We start from the raw sequence: 16,033 nt of genomic DNA, 5'->3' as shown, positions 1-16,033 counted from the left end.
TAATGGGGAACTGGGTGGGTGTGCGGGTTTGTAATGTAATGCCTGGGGGCAGCCATGTACACCTGGAGAGGGTGGCGGTGCCAACCTCTCACTTGCTAAGGCTATAGCTGACTCAGCTAAGGGCGGAGCCACCCTGCTGAGCCTCCTGGAGCTCCATCCCCACCCAGGCTTGGTTCCATCACATTGGGGCCCCGTGAACATTCCTTCATGCTCCAGCGCAGCACCAAGGCTGAGGAGTCTGCAGTCCCGCGTCCCAAGCGCCCAATTATGGACTTCCTGGAGGTAGAGGGCGGTTGGAGCCTGTCCTTCTCAGGCTCTGGCTACCTGGGCCTCTACCACGTGGGTGTCACCGAGTGTCTGCGCCAGCGCGCGCCGCGCCTCATCCAGGGTGCCCGCCGCTTCTACGGCTCCTCCTCCGGCGCGCTCAACGCCCTGAGCATCATCTGTGGCAAGTCCGCAGGTGCTTGGGAAGTTCTCAGGGTCTAAGGACTCCCGCAGGGAGCTGAGTCTGGCGATGTGTCCCTGTGGCTTTACACCCAGCAGCCTCTCCATCTGAGGACTCTGTAGTCACTTACATCTCTAAAGATGGGATCCTGTTCTTATTTAGATTTGGGACACTACCCCTAAGGTTTTTGGTTTTTTTTTTTTTTTTTTTTTGAGAGTATTGGATTTACCAGGACTGGGCAGAGATGTTAGAACTGACTCCCAGGCATCCCTGAGAGAAGTGGACCATTGGTGGGTGCGGGTGGCCCTCGGTAGTCCCTGGTCACTGAGGCCTTAGTTCCCACTGCCCTGCAGACTTCGCCTGCTCCAATCTCCTGGCCCTGGTGAAACACGTGGAGCGGCTGAGCCTGGGCATCTTCCATCCGGCCTATGGACCCATTGAGCACATCAAGAAAAAGCTGCAAGACGACTTACCCGACAACAGCCATATTCTGGCCTCCCAGAGGCTGGGCATCTCCCTGACCCGATGGCCTGATGGTCAGAACTTCATAGTCACTGATTTTGCCACTCGGGATGAACTCATCCAGGTGAGCCAGTGCTGCGCTGGGACCTGGGGTTGGGGGAGCACAGTCCATGTAATAACAGAGTGAGCCTATGTGGTTTCTGTGGAGGACTGCGTGCATGCGTGTGTGCGTGCATGCGTGTGTGCGTTTGTGTATGTATATGGAGGGGAGGAGCAGTAGCTAGACTGTATCTAGGGCTCTGTACAGAATGAGGTGGAGAGGAACCTGAAGTGCTCCTGGGGCAGACTGAGGGGCAGTCAGCTTTCATAGTCAGGACCTCTAAGGCTGCTCAGTCCACAGGTATCTGCTCTGTCCTGCTCACTCCCATTTTCCAAATGTTTTCTGATTGCCAGAGCAAAATATTTACTGAGTATCTAGTATGTCTGGACACTATTATATGCTGTGGGTTTTGGCCTGGGCACATATGAACACTTTACCTTCTCAGGGCTTGTGCCCACAGAGCGTACTTCCTGGGAAGGGGTTAGGAAAGGGCCTATGTGAAATTCAGTCAGGAGACTAAGGCAGGCAAGGAATGGAGCCTGTTCTGACTGGACAGGTTCTAGCTTAGGGGGATACAGAAAGTGGGGCCGTAGTGGTAAGTTCTGAAGGGATTTGGGTCTTCATACTGGAAGGCCTCAGCACTCTGTGAAGAGTCCTGGAGTCCCTCAGTGTGCCTCTGTCCGCCCTTCCTGCCATGGTCTCTGTCATGCTCCTGATGCTGAGGTCCAGACAGACTTATTCTCATCTCGGGGCCCTGTACCTGACACCGGGACAGTCTGAGTTAGGAGGGCCCCTGTCTACTGGGACGTAGGTGTTTGATTGTCAGTGTGACCTGAGGGGATGTCACTCGCTGTGGGCCGATGCCCAGGGAGGAACTTCAGAGCTGTCCTGGTGTGTTCACCTGGACAGCTCATATAAAGCGCTCAAGGGAATCTCAGCTGTCGTTAACTGCAGCCACCTGTGGGAAATTCACATTTCAAACCCTCAGAGCCAGGCCTGTGTCTGCTTCTCCCAGGGACAGTGGGAACAACAACGCTCTTTAGGGGTTTCAGGTAAGGGTCTGTGTGCTCTTGAACTTGGAACCCTAGAACTACAACAGTTGCCCAGCCCTGTCCCCTAGCATAGTCGGCCATGCTGGAACTGTCCTTGCCTGTCATACTCGGCACGTGTCGGCACATGTTGCTGGCGTATGGCAGGTAAGACCATACCTAAGCACGCACAGGACAATATGCACAGCCCTTTACAGCACACGGCCAGCACGGGACCCCCCTCCCCTCCCCCACACCAGCAAGACTTCTCAGGGCTTTTATTAGGAGATGGTGTCTGTTGTGGGGAAAGAGAGCCTGGCATTCCTTCTTAGAAGATCATTTGTTTGGATCACCTCTGAAGACACTCTTTGGGAGACACACAGAGGTGTTCGGTGGCACCTTCTGGCCAGACCTGGGGTACGACATGTATGTGAGTTGGTACTGGTGCCTTGGTTCATATATTATGAGGGGCATCCCACCTGTGGTCTCCAGGCAGCTGGGGTGCCCTGTGCAGAGAGAGGAAGGCGGCTTCAAGGACGCTTGCATTCATGTGTTCTTTTGACCTTGGGGTAGCACTGAGAAGGACGATGCTCTTCTCTTCCAGGCTCTGGTCTGCACCTTGTATTTTCCCTTTTACTGTGGGACGATACCCCCGGCATTCAGAGGGGAGGTGAGTTTGTTCAGGAGGGCCCCTGTCTCCATCCCACTCTGGGCTCCAGGCAGCTAGGACAAGGACTTGTCCAGAGGTGGACGTAGAAGTGAGGAGGCTGCCCGACAGTAAAGCACCTACTGTGTGCCAGGCCTCCCCCACCCCTTAGAGAAGCTCAGAAGCTAGGCTGGAGGGGGACGGGGACACCAATCAACACGGTGAGAGTGAGGGGAAGATGGTGTGGGCTAACGCTTCCCTGCCTTCCAGCGCTTCATTGACGGGGCTCTGAGCAACAACTTGCCCTTCTCCTACTGTCCTACTACCATCACCGTCTCTCCTTTCAATGGGACAGTGGACATCTGTCCCCAGAGCACCTCATCCAGCCTTTTTGAGCTAACCGCCTTCAATGCCAGTTTCCAGATCTCTACCAGGAACTTCTTTCTGGGGTTCAAATCCCTGTTTCCCCCCAAGCCTGAGGTAGGTCATGCTACATGGTCCTTGCCTATGACCCATCAGCTTCAGTTACTGCCCCATCTCAAGTCACACAAGGCCTGGAGCAGAAACCTTGAGCTCACGTGGGTTCTGACTCTCCTTCTGTCCCTTCCTGGGGGAGGCCCAGAGTCCAGCTGTGGCCCATACTCAACTGGCAGGCTGCGCGAGCAGAGACAGTTAATTCCCCACCTTTTCTATATTTATTTTTATTTATGCATGTGCATGTGTGTGCGTGCATGTGTGTGTGCAGGTGTGTGTGTGTGTGTGTGTGTGTGTGTGTGTGTGTGTGTGTGCATGTGAATGCAGTGCTTATAGAGACAAGAAGTGGACATTGGATCCCTGGAACTGGAGTTGTTGGCAGTTGTGAGCCACCCAACAAGGGTACAGGGAGTTGAACTATGCTCATCCACAGGGGCAGCCAGTGCTTCCCATTGCCGATCAATCTCCTCAATAGCTCATCAGGTTTTGCCTTTCTGAGACAGAGTCTTACTACGTAGCCCTGGCTGGTCTGGAACTCACCAGGTAGACCAGGCTAGATCTCAAACTCACAGAGATCTACCTGTCTCTGTCTCCCGAGTGCTCTGAGAAGGGTGTGTGCCACAATGGCCTCCAGCCCCTAGGGAGTTTCACTTCCCAGAGGACACAGGCACAGGCTGGTTAAGTAACTACTTCAGTCACAGAGCCCAGAAGTGGCAGAGCCAAGATTTACTCTGTTTTCCAGCACGGTCTTGACATTGAACTCCCAAGATTTTAGCCAGCACACATCTCTCTCTCTCTCTCTCTCTCTCTCTCTCTCTCTCTCTCTCTCTCTCTCTCTCACACACACACACACACACACACACACACACAGTGAGATGGCTCAGCAGGTTAAAGAGATCCCTGGTGTGCAAACCTAGTGGCTGAGTTTGATTCCAGGAACCAACACAAATGGGGTGGGAAAGAGACGAGCCCACAGAGTCGTCCTCTGGGCTCTACTTTCACACCATGCTACATCCCCCATGGAGGATGTAGGAAGAGGCTGCCCTGGTGGAGACCCCTCAGACCCTGACCCAGGCCTGTCACTCTGTCTATTGGAGGGAAATCCTAGCTGGAGGCAGGTGTCTGAGCTCTAGGTAAGGCGTGAGCTGCCCGCTGGGAGGAGACATCAGGTCTGTGCCTTGTGCACTCTGGGTCTCCCTGGCCAGTATTGTATTCCTGGGGTTCCTGAGCCCTGCAGAGGGTTGTTGGGGCAGCAGGCTGGGCTGGGGCTGTGTCCATCTGCTGATATGTCTCCAGCCCATGGCTTGTGGCTAGAGAACCCCAAACTCTGTCCTTCCTCTGCTCTGTGTCCCAGGTGGTGGCTGACTATTGCAGACAAGGTTACCTGGATGCCCTGAGGTTCTTGGAGAGACGGGGTAGGTGGCAGAGGGCAGTAATGGGATGATGTCGGGTGGACTCCGCCTCTCTGGCATTTGAACCCTGGGATCTCAGTGCCTGCTCTGGGTGTGGCTGAACCACAGAGAGGAGTCTAAAAGGAGACTCCAAAGATTGGAGCATGGTGATAGAGACAGGAGTGGGTGACAGGGGGGACTTCCAGAATAACAGGGAACTGCAGCAGAGAAAGATCTTGGTCTGAGGGGGTGGGGGGAGAGTAAGCAGGGAGAACTTCCTGGAGGTGACAGCTGAGCTGGGTTGGGACCAACTATAGAGTGTCTGATTGGGACGGGAAGACAGAGTCAGGTGGATGGAGGGGTGCTGCACTCCAAGAGGTATGTCAGCTGGCAGGAGGTGCGTAGTTCCCAGGACTGGAAAGCACGGCTGTCATCCTATGAGTCAAGGTTGAGAGGTGAACCCAGGCTTTAAACCCCAGACCTATCCTCTATCCCAGCACTCCACCCCAACCTGCAGTGCCTTCCTCCAGGTCAGAGCTTGAGAGTTCTGCATTTAACCCTCAGGACAGTAGACCTTAATTTCTTTTTACAGAGGGAAACTCAGGCAGAAGGGCCGAGGCTCACATCGCTGGTGGGTGGGACTAGGGCAGAATTTGAGAACAGGGCTATATCTCTGGGCTGGATGGACAGCAGAGCAGGGCCCATTGGGGTCCATTCTGCAACCCAAGTCCTGGAGTTGATTTGAGCACAGAGACATGTAGAGAGTAAGACACCATTTCCTTTGGAGGTTGCCACTGTGTCCGACTATCAGATCTTCTTCTCCTTCTCAATCCAGGACTTACCAAGGAGCCAGTGCTGTGGTCGCTGGTTTCTAAGGAGCCTCCAGCCCTCGTGGAGGGGCCCAGGGGAACTGACCATAGCCAGGGTCAGGAGGCTGGTCTGATTGTCAGGTGGGACATCCCCAATGTGCTGGTAAAGGACGTGCCCAACTTCGAGCTGCTGTCACCGGAGCTGGAGGCTGGTACTGTCCCCTTCTCATTCCCCTCGCCCGCCTGGTCATATCTGCCAAGCCCTTACCAAATGTCAAGCGTCGCTGAGGGTTTTCTCTGTGTTATCCACTCTTTATCAGTGGGGAAACAGGCTCTTAGAGGAGGAACTCAACAGCTCTTCTTGTCTGCCATTAGGGTATTGAGCCCAAGCCTGTGCCTGGGAAAGACAGGTCTGTGTCCAGGCCACAGTGAGGTACCTAGGGACAAACAGACACACATGGCAGGTGGCATCCCACAGACACCTCAATGGGAGATGCCAGTCAAAGAGGAAAGGATGAGGATTTGGGCAGAGCTCACCACATGGGCAAAGGCCTTGGGACTGGAGAGGCTAAGCTGGTAGGTCTCTGGGATCATAGCATAGTGGTTGGGTGACATGGCAGATATAGACTTGGGGATGACTGGAGAGGCAGGGGAAGAGAGCTGGTGTCTTGGTTACTTTTGTATTGCTACGATAAAATACCATGATCAAGGTAACTTATAAAAGAAGGTGTTTAATTTGGCTTTACAGTTCTGTGATGCTGGTAGAAATAGCTAAGAGCTCTCATCTCAGCTTTCTTCTCTCTTTTTTTTTAAAAGAAGATTTATTTATTTTATTTATATGAATACACTGTCACTGTCTTCAGACACACCAGAAGAGGGCATCAAATCCCATCACAGATGGTTGTGAGCCACCATGTGGTTGCTGGGAATTAAGCTCAGGACCTCTGGAAGAGCAGCCAGTGCTCTTAACTGCTGATCCATCTCTCCAGCCCCTGTCTCAACTTTCAAGATCCTGGTAGGAGTCTTTTGAAATCTCAAGCTTGCCCCCAGTGACATGCCTTCTCCAAGGCCACGCCCCTTAATCCTTCTCAAACACTTCCACCAATCAAGGAGCAAGTATCCAAATCTGTGAGGCCATTCTCATTCAAACCACAACCGAGGGGGTAGGGATGGGGTGCAGTGGAGTTAGACGGGGAGGGCAGTGGCCAAAGAGAGTGAGGTGATAGTGAAGTTTCAAGAAGGTTGAGGAAGTAAGAGATTAATTTATATCCAGAAGGCTTTTGGTCATCACTGAGCCCTAGGTCCAGGCTTCTGAATTTGGAATCAGTGGGGTGTGGTTACTGCCCCTGTGCACTACAGCTGGCTGGAGTAGGAAATGGGAGGGTAAGTCTAATGGTTAGATACCCCGGGCTCCCCACCCACTCACTGCCTTGGAGGAATGTTCTGTTGGGAACCCACTTCCCAAGAGTAGGGCATCGATGGAGTTGGGTGTTGTCTCCTTGCCTGCAATCTGAGCTGCAATCTGGGCTACCAGCAGTCTGCAGTGGCCTTTTGGTTCCTGCTCTGACCAGTCACTCCCACCCTGCTTAGCATGGTAACTAAGGGGCTTGGGCCTGGCAACATGGAGGTTGGGGCTATTGCTGTAAGAAAGGGCCGGGGACACTCGTTTATCCAAGGCACCACCATGAACTTCTGGTAGGAGGTCAGGAAAGTAGAGCTCAGTACCTGAGCCTGACAGGCTCTGCCTCTTCCTGGAAGAGACTCTCCCTGGGCGCTTCTGAACTACCCTGAGTCTCCTCTTCTGGAGGGGGCCTCAGTGGGTTAAGCGGGGTGTGTAGAGGGTGACCCCTGCTGGCAGCTATGGCTCCATCAGTATGGAGACGCTGAGGGTGAATACTGTCTTCATCTCCTGGGGACCACAAGGCTTGATGGCCCCAGGGTGACCTGGGCTGGCTAGGGGGGGAGACAACTCCACAGCCCGAGGGTACCAAGGAGCCGTGGGCCTCTTCCTGTCTTGCAGCACTGAAAAAGGGATGCAAGAGAGACTTCTGGGCCCAAATCCAGTGTTCAGTGCCAGGGAAGGTGCTGACCTACCTGCTTTTGCCCTGTACGCTGCCCTTTGAGTATGCCTATTTCCGGAGCAGGAGGTGAGATAGCCTGGGCTGAGGGGGAGGCTTGTGGCCAGTGAGGGTGACTAGGTGGCTTGAGATGGCACCTTCCCCCACACTGCCTGCCATGGGTTGGCCCATGGAGTGCCTGGGTAGGCTGTGCCAAAAGAACTGCTAGGGAGGTGATCTTGTTGGCTACACCGAATTTTGGCTAGTACTTAGGCTGTTCTGTGACCTTCTGCCCTCTGACCCATGGCAGAGCTTCTGTGACCATGGGATGATGCCCTTGGTGACCCTCTCAGCTGATCTACCTCAGATTGGCTGTGTGGTGTAGGCCCATTCTCCTGATCTCTCTGGGTCATAGCACATTTCCTAAAACAGGGTTTGTTCAGGTCCGTCTGGCTGCAGCTGAGCATTCCCTGCTGGGTTAGTGGACTATGCTGCTTCCTGTGCTCACTCACTGGCTGCTGAGGGTGACGTGGGACTGGGTGTTAGCTTGGGGTGAGAGAACCAGGCTGATCCTGACTTGGCTCCTGGTCTGATGGAGCACGAAGCTCACAGCCAGCCACACCACCTGTGCATTTTGAGTTTCTAGGAGACAGCCATGCTAGCATGGAGCTAGCCTGACACATACTCAGAACTCTTTGCTCAGGGAAGGCAGGCAATGACATCTGAATCATAGTTTTAAGGATGGGCCATAGTCTGTTAGGCAAAGAAGAAGAAGCCTTCCAGGTGGACAGGGTGCGGTGTGCAAAGGTCCTGGGGCAAAAGGAAGTCAAGCATAGCTTAGGAACCCAAGGGGAGGAGGGTATAGGGAAAGCTGGTGAATATATGAGGTAGGACTAGAGAACGGCCGGTGCCAGACACACAGACACATGTGGTTTGTGGTCAGGTGAACAAGCTTCATCAAGACACAGAGGCACTGTAGGGAGAGCCAGTGTTTTCTCTGAGAAAGGATCCTTGTAATCTTGCAATCCAGAGTGTTTTTGTAATCCAGAGGATTCTGTAATCCACAGTGGTCTTGAACTCAAGACTTCCTCTGCCTTGCATTCCAGCCATGTGCCCCAGCACCAGACCTGAGAATCTGTGCTTCTAAAAAGCCTCTTCCTTAAACACTTATGATGGTGAACCCCAGAACTCTGTGTTGGACTGCCTGGAGTTAGTGATCAGGTTGGCACTGGTGTTAAACAACTAGTGGCCCAAAGCTGGGAGATACCATCCTGCTGACAGCCTCGCCTCACACAGAGCTGTTTGCTAAAACCACAAGCTGATGAAAGGAAATAATAGGGATATAAAATCTAGCCATCTCTGTGGTATGAGCCTGCCGGAAACAGCTCAGAACGTACCACGTCTGTCCTTCCGGTTTCCTATGATCCACACACAGGGCATTTGGAGCAGAAGACACTGGCCTTTTCATGAAGGGAACGTGGATGAGTAACATGGGGCAGGAAAGAGGGATGGAAGGAGATAAATAGGGGAAGGGATTGTAGGCAGATGGTCCTCATTTGGAAGGTGAGCAAAGCTGAGCCCCAGAGAGGTCCTCTGAATCCCTAGGTTGCAGAGCAGAGTGGCCTCCAAGCTAACATCACACCACACTCTTCCCACCGGAACTCTGTGGGAGTTGACCCCATGCCCCTTCCCTCCCTAAAGTTCAAAGTCTACTTCAAGTCATCCGACCATGCATGTTCCCCATGTGGCCATCCTGAGATGATCTTGCCTAACCTGGGCACTCCTCCTTCTCCTCTCTCATCTCTGATCATCCCTGGGCTCCCTGAGAAGCTGACACTGCCCTTCTCACAGGCTGATGCAATGGTTGCCGGATGTGCCAGATGACTTGTATTGGATGCAGGGCCTACTGAAGAGCACCACTCTCGAGGTCTACTCCATGGCGAAGTCATGGCTTCTCAGCTTGGGCAGGTGAGGCGGGGGAGGGGCTGGAGGGTTAGCACACTGCCCTCATTCACTACCCAGCACTCAGAACCCAGCACCCAATTCATAGAACTCAGCACCTAGCACTTACTGCACAGTATCCACCTAGTGTCCTGCAACTAATACACAGAACCTTGCACACATACCCGTGCCCTTCTGTCCATCTGGCTAAGGGTGCTATGTGTACTGCCCAGTGTCTGGGATCTCTTACCCAGTCACGCTGGCCAGTCTGGACAGCCTGCTGGGGATCTTTATCATGGCTCTGTGGTTGGAATGTCTCCCCCCCCCACCTCCCAGAGCCTCAGCAAGGCTGGCTCCAAGTGGCTGGAGACTGCCAGGCTCTTTTCTGATTGATTTCTTGCTGCTGGAGACCCAGTGTCCCTAGCCTCTTTGGAAAAGCCTCCCTGGTATCCAGCTATTCTCTTGTTTGGTCCTGCTGAGGACTTGAGAGTTCCTTCAGAGGGCCAGGGATGAAGTAGTCTGCTCCCTGTAGGGGCTGCCCCTTATGGCGCACTCTACCTTCATCAAAATCCAGGTCTTGAACTCACACATGGTTCCTCCTCTCTCTACAGCCCACTTGTCACCAGTGCAGACGCTGGTCTCCTCCGGCAGCAGAAGGGGACAGCTGCTGCTGGGAACAGGCCCTTGAACCACAGGTTCGCGGATTGCGCACTGGGCTAGGTCAGCCACATGTGTGACCCTCTGAACTCCGTCCTTGCCCTTGTCTTGTGTGCTTACGCCTGCTGGAGTGACTCTGGCAGGTGGCCTGTGTTGGAGCATCCCCCAGGATCTCTGAGCTCAGCTCCTAACTCAGAGAGGTTGCTGAATTACTGGCATAAAGACCTGGCTTCCTGTCCATGCTGTGTCATGTGCTTCTTGTGTGGGCAGGTGGTTTCCTGGCATGGAACAAGGGCTCTCTGCAGCTGTTCCTGGGACCTTGATCCCCCAGGGCCTCTCTGGAAGCCTCTAGCCTACTGTGTGCTCAGGCCACTGCCTTTCTTCTTTTCAGTTTTGTCAGAGAAGAAAAGACAGAACAAGCTAAGACACGTCTCAGTTCCGGGTCTCCATGTGAGGGACACAGAAGGCATAGGTGTCTAGCAGACGTGTGTTCTGAGCTAGGCTGGGACTGGAGATGGTACCCCAGGGCTATGATCATGGTACTGACTGCTCTGACAGGGCTCCCCGCCTCCTTTCTCTGATCCACACTTACCTAAGGGGTTAATGCCTGTGACAAGTACAGATGGAAGGTGGTTGGCTGGGGAATTCATTCTAGGGGAAATCCTGGTCATAGATGCTTCTCGTGGGGATGGGGCCTACTGCCACTGCAGCCTGGTTTCTGGGGAAGGTTTCTGGGTGGCACACGTACCAAAGCTCCTCTGGCCTCTCCTCTGTTCTTCCTATCCCTAAAGATAGGGTTGGGGACACTCTGCCAAGTGGGGATGGTACTGTAGAAGAAGGTAGAGAAGTGGAGGTGCCAGTGAGAGAAGAGATTATGTAATAAATGCCGAGCGGAAGAAATGATGTGTCATTCATTCATTCATTCTTCGATTATACATACATTGATTATTCTTCTATCATTGACTCATTCACCATTCATTTATTCAACATTTATCCTTCATTCATTCATTTGGCTCTCAGATGGAATGCAGGTAGGAAATCCTTCCACGAGTCCTCTCAGGGGCGCTTAGAAAGGAACACAGTGGGCGAGGACATAAAGGCAAGTGGAGAGACAGGGATGAGGCTGTGAGGAGGCTGCTCCAAGAGGGCTGCTGTTGAGCTGAGGTCTGAAAAGAGGCCAGGAGTTATGCGAGGCCCTGGGTCTGGCAGAGAGATTGAAGGCCTTGTCACAGCATGGCCATAGCTCATAGTGTGAGAGAGGATGGAGGCCATGTTGAGAGCCACAGGCAGGAGGCATCACCAAGGGCTTTGGAGATTATTTTTATTCTGTGTGTGTCTGTCTGTGTGGGTTTATGTGCACACTTGGGTTGGTACCCACAGAAGCCAGAAGGTGGCATCCAATCCCCTGGAACTAGAACTCTAAGTGTCAGTGAGATGTTGGGGGAACTGGGGTCCTGGGGTCCTCTGCAGGAGTAGTGAGCCTTCCCTCTAGCCCCATCACCAGGGAGTTTGGATCAGGGGAGGGGACGAAGTAATAAATGAAGAGCTGGTGTAGGGTTTGGAGTGCAAGCCCCTAATCCAGCAGTGAGGGGGCAGAAGCAGGAGAAATATCAAGTTCTAGGCTACCCTGAGCTACACAGTAAAATACATCTAAAAGAAAAATAATCCCACCTGTCCTGAAACCTCAGAGGTGCGAGGCACACAGACAGGGCAGGGCTGAAGAGACAGAGAGAGCAGAGCAGGAGCAAGAGGCTCTCCATCCCTGGCGGTGCTGGGACGGACCCAGCCTCACCTCCTCGCTGTCTCTCATGTCTCCCAGGTGGGCCAGACACAGACTTGGTCTCTTACATGAGGGAGGGACTGTTCCTCTTGGGGTTAGGTGGTTCCAGAAGGCCATTCTCTGCCTCAGTTGAGCTGGGGGTGCTGACATGCCCCTACCCTCCGATTCCAGTCTGAGGCTTTTCACCCTGATCAACTGGGGCTCCAGGTCAGGGGACTTGACACCCATGAGAACATTCTCATTCCTGTCTTTTGTATCTTTCCATGGACCCATCCTCTGTGCTAAAGACTTCTCAGCCTCTCTATGCCTTCCCCTTCCATATCAGTTCCTCCTTCCATAGGGGACCTGCTGGGATGATGGAAATGTTGGGTGAAACCACCACACAGAGTGGCATTGGGAACGGAACACAAGGCTTTACTGATACTAGGCAAGCATTCTACCAACAGGGCTATATCTGAGTCCCTTTGTATGTATGTGTGTGGTATTCGAGGTGTGTGTGTGTGTGCATGTGTAGTATGTGTGTGTGGGGAATGTGTTATGTGTGCAGTGTGTGTGTGTATGTGGTGCATATGTGTGTGATGTGTGAGTGTGTGTACATGTGTATAGTGTGTATGTGATGTGTGCATAAGTGTGTATGTGTCTATGTGTGGCATGCATGTGGTATGTGTAAGTGTGTCTGTATGGTACATGTGAGTGGGTATGTGTGCATGTGTGTGGTGTATGTGTGCATGTGTGTGGTGCATGTGTGTGGTGTATGTGTGCATGTGTGTGGTGTATGTGTGCATGTGTGTGGTATGTGTGATCATGTATGCATGCATGCGTGTGTGTGTGTGTGTGTGTGGGTGTATGTGTTCTGTGCATACATGTGTGCAGGAGCAGAGGTCAGAGGAAGACTTTGGGTGTCTTCTGTCCCCTCTGCCTTGTTATGTTGAGGCAGAATCTCTGACTGAAGTGGGAACTCATCCTTTTGGATAAACTAGTCAGCTAGTGTGCTCTTGGGATCTGCCTGTCTTGACTCTCAGTACTGGGATTACAGGCATGCACAGTCATATCATATACTTTTTAATGTGAGTGTTGGGATTCAAAATCATGACTTAATGCTTGCACAGATAGAACCTTCCCCTCTGACTCATCCCCTTGGCCCTTTTTACTTCTTTTAAATGATGTCATTGTTCTATGGTGTGCATAGAGTGAGCTGGATCTTACAATGAAACGGGTGTGTTTATCATCTCCCACAGTCACTTCTATCCTTGGTGTTTTAAGACAGTCTCTTGTAGCCCAGGTTGGCCTCACACTTACTCTGTAGTTGAAGATGACCCAAATTTCTGATTCTCCTTTCTTCCAGCTCCCAAATGCTGGGCTGACAGGCATGCGACACCATGCCTTACTGATCACCCGAGAATTACTTTTAGGTTGTGCCTCTGTCTTGGGAAGTGAGTTTTCAAAGAGTTCTCATCTCTTAGTGATCTGTAGGAAATATGCAAGAATGAGATAATGTGCAAACACCCTAGTGTGTGTGTGCATGCATATGCATGTGTGCAAGCTGATAAAACATGAGTTGACAATTGACATTGTGTGATGAGATGTGACAAGTGCATACACACTATCTCATTCCCTTATATTTTATATGTTTGGCATTTCAAGTCCAAGAAAAGCTTATTTACTTATTTAAATTACATACATTTAGGCCAGCTAATTTAAATAAATTTAAATAACACCTCTCATTTAAATCTCTATTCATCCATTAACCTATGTATGCATGTGTGTATGTATGTATCTGTGTATGCATGTATGTATCTAAATATCTATTTCCTCTGTGTGTGTGTGTGTGGTGTGGTATGTGTGTGGTGTGGTGTGTGTGTGTGTGTGTGTGGTGTGTGTGGTGTGTGTGTGTGTGAGTGTGTATGGTGTGTGTGGTGTGGTGTGTGTGTGTGTTTGTGTGTGGTATGTGGGGTGTGTTTGTGTGTGCGTGTGTGTATGTATGTGTGTGTGTGTGTGTGTGTGTGTGTGTGTGTGTGTGTGTGTGTGTGTGTTGTGTGTGTGTGTGGTGTGGTGTGGTGTAGTATGTGTGTGTGTGGTGTGGTGTGTGTGTATGTGTGTGTGTGTGTGTGGTGTGGTGTGTGGTGTGTGTGTGTGTGTGTGCGCGCGTGTGTGTGTGTGGTGTGGTGTGTGTGTGTGTGTGTGTGTGTGTGTGTGTGTGTGTGTGAATGTGCCACAGAAACTGTTTGGAGGTCAGACGACAACTTGAGGGATCCATTCTCTCCTTCTACCACATGAGTTCTGGGGATGAAAACCAGGCCATATCTTTACATCTTGCTAGCCCTACCTTAAAGTTTGTAATAGTACGGGGAAATAGGAAAATATGCCTCAAAATAATGTTAAGAAAAGCTGGGTTGCTGTGTGCTAGGCGGCCAGGAACGAGCTTCGGGCGTTCAGCACCGTGGACAGTGATAGGCGCTGTGCCTCTGTGTCAGCTGCTGGGAGAGCATTGACGGACGTCCCATCTACAACTTCTAATTGTGGCAGCCTTACTCCTACTGCTGGTTCTCAGCACTCTGCTGTCACCTTGAGAGCCTGGCATCTCTTTCTGTTTCTCCAGGGTCTCTTTTCTTTTCTTTCTTCTTTTCTCACATTTGTATAGTTTTTGGCACAAAATGCCTGCATGGGGTTTCTTGGCTTTGTCTGAAGGACTTTTTTTTTTTTTTTTTTTTTTTTTAAATTTTTCATAAATGTTACCCAAACCTCAGACTCTAGGTGTTTGTCCAAGTGTGTGTAAATAGAATGACTTTGTTTCAGTAGCCACGTCTACCCCAAACCCACTAAACTCACTTCTTAGCTCCACTGGGTTTTGTTTCTTTGTTGAATATTCCTAGGAATGTCTTTGTTGAGGGAGGGTTCCTTTACATTCTTATTCTGAAAAAATTTAAACCCGTTGAAAAATTTATTGCTACTGCAGAAGGCAGGCTGCCCGTCCTCCAAAGATGCCCACCCTCTAACCGGGAATATGTTAGAGTAGCTCCATGTCAGAGTGGAAGGTGGGCGTGCGCAGCCTTGAGGTGAATATCTCAGAGCCAGGGCTCAAAGTTTCCTCCAGGGTGGGAGAGGAGGATGGGGGAAGAGGGGAGGCTCTGGGGTGGGAAGTGATCAGAATCCCAGGCATGCAGGCAACATGTAGGCAGAGTCAGTGCATCCCTGTAATCCTGTCAGAGGCTGGGCCAGGAGGACCTGGTGTTCAAGGCCACCACTGCCCAAGTCAACACCCTTAGACTTCTGTCTGCAGACACTGGTTCTGATTGAACTGTTCGTGGAATCACACAGAACCATCTCACTTGAGTGCCTGGGCTTCTTCGCTCCACACTGAGATGGCAGCTTACCAGGGATTGGCATGTGTGTGGGTTAGCTTTAATCAACCTGACACAAGCTGGAGTTATTTGGAAAGAAGGAACCTCAATTGAAAAAATATGCCCCCAATCCTAAGGCTGTGGGTTTTTTTCTTGATTAATAATTGATGGGGTCCAGCCCATTGTGGGCGATGCTACCCCTGGGCACGCGTAGTTCTGGCTTCTATAAGAAAGCAGGCTGAGCAAAGCCATGGGGAGCAAGTCAGAAAGCCTCACACCTCCACAACTTCTGCTTCAGCTCCTGCCTCCAGGGTTCCACTTCGAGTTCCTATCCCGACTTCCTCCAGTGGTGGTCTGGGACCTGTGAGCTGTAATAAGCCCTTTCCTCCCATGCTGCTTTTGGTCAAGACATTCAGCAGGGTGATAAAAAGGCAAACCAGGGAGCTGAAGCGATGGCTCAGTGGTTAAGAACACTGGCTGCTCTCCCAGAGGACCTGAGTGTGATTCCCAACACCCACATAGTGGTTCCTGACTGTCTGTAACTCCAATTCCAGGGAATATCCTTTATCCTCCTGGGTACCCTGTGCACAGACATACAAGTAAGTACAGTAAATAAATAAATAAATAAATAAATAAATAAATAAAACCAAACGAATGGAAGTAGTCTACGGCATTCATAACATGTGAGAAATAAATTTTTCACCCCTTTGTGGCAGGATCCTGCCCAGTGCTTACAGATTGCTAACAACCCAGATGCCTCCAGCATTTGCCCACTGCATTGAAATCATGTGAAGCCATGTCTGACACAGCCAAGATGCCTTCTTTAAAAAAAAAAAAAAAGGCAGCACATTTTACATTTATGTCCTGTGTGTTAAGTATGCAAGTTGATGTGTATGTGAAGG

At 51.4% G+C, this 16,033-nt stretch overlaps 1 protein-coding gene across 1 annotated transcript; it reads left to right on the top strand.

Annotated features, from left to right (window-relative positions):
* The first annotated feature begins 200 nt into the window (after positions 1 to 200).
* Positions 201 to 10,901, top strand: Pnpla5 (patatin like phospholipase domain containing 5). Its single transcript, XM_032890899.1, has 9 exons — positions 201 to 460; positions 799 to 1,031; positions 2,640 to 2,705; positions 2,952 to 3,161; positions 4,510 to 4,570; positions 5,382 to 5,567; positions 7,376 to 7,502; positions 9,264 to 9,380; positions 9,965 to 10,901. Exons 1-9 carry the CDS (start codon positions 208 to 210, stop codon positions 10,071 to 10,073), a joined length of 1,362 nt encoding a protein of 453 aa, XP_032746790.1. The 5' UTR covers positions 201 to 207; the 3' UTR covers positions 10,074 to 10,901.
* Positions 10,902 to 16,033: the final 5,132 nt, after the last annotated feature.

This window comes from Rattus rattus, chromosome 1 (genome assembly GCF_011064425.1).
Source record: "Rattus rattus isolate New Zealand chromosome 1, Rrattus_CSIRO_v1, whole genome shotgun sequence".
In the NCBI taxonomy this organism is placed as follows: Eukaryota; Metazoa; Chordata; class Mammalia; order Rodentia; family Muridae; genus Rattus; species Rattus rattus.
This window is presented reverse-complemented; position numbering and strand designations above follow the sequence as displayed.

Coding starts and splice junctions, on each gene's coding strand:
- Pnpla5 (XM_032890899.1), top strand. CDS start 208: ATGCTCCAGCGCAGCACCAAGGCTGAGGAGTCTGCAGTCCCGCGTCCC. Junction 4,571..5,381: donor GAGGTTCTTGGAGAGACGGG/GTAGGTGGCAGA, acceptor TTCTCAATCCAG/GACTTACCAAGGAGCCAGTG. Junction 9,381..9,964: donor TGGCTTCTCAGCTTGGGCAG/GTGAGGCGGGGG, acceptor CTCTCTCTACAG/CCCACTTGTCACCAGTGCAG.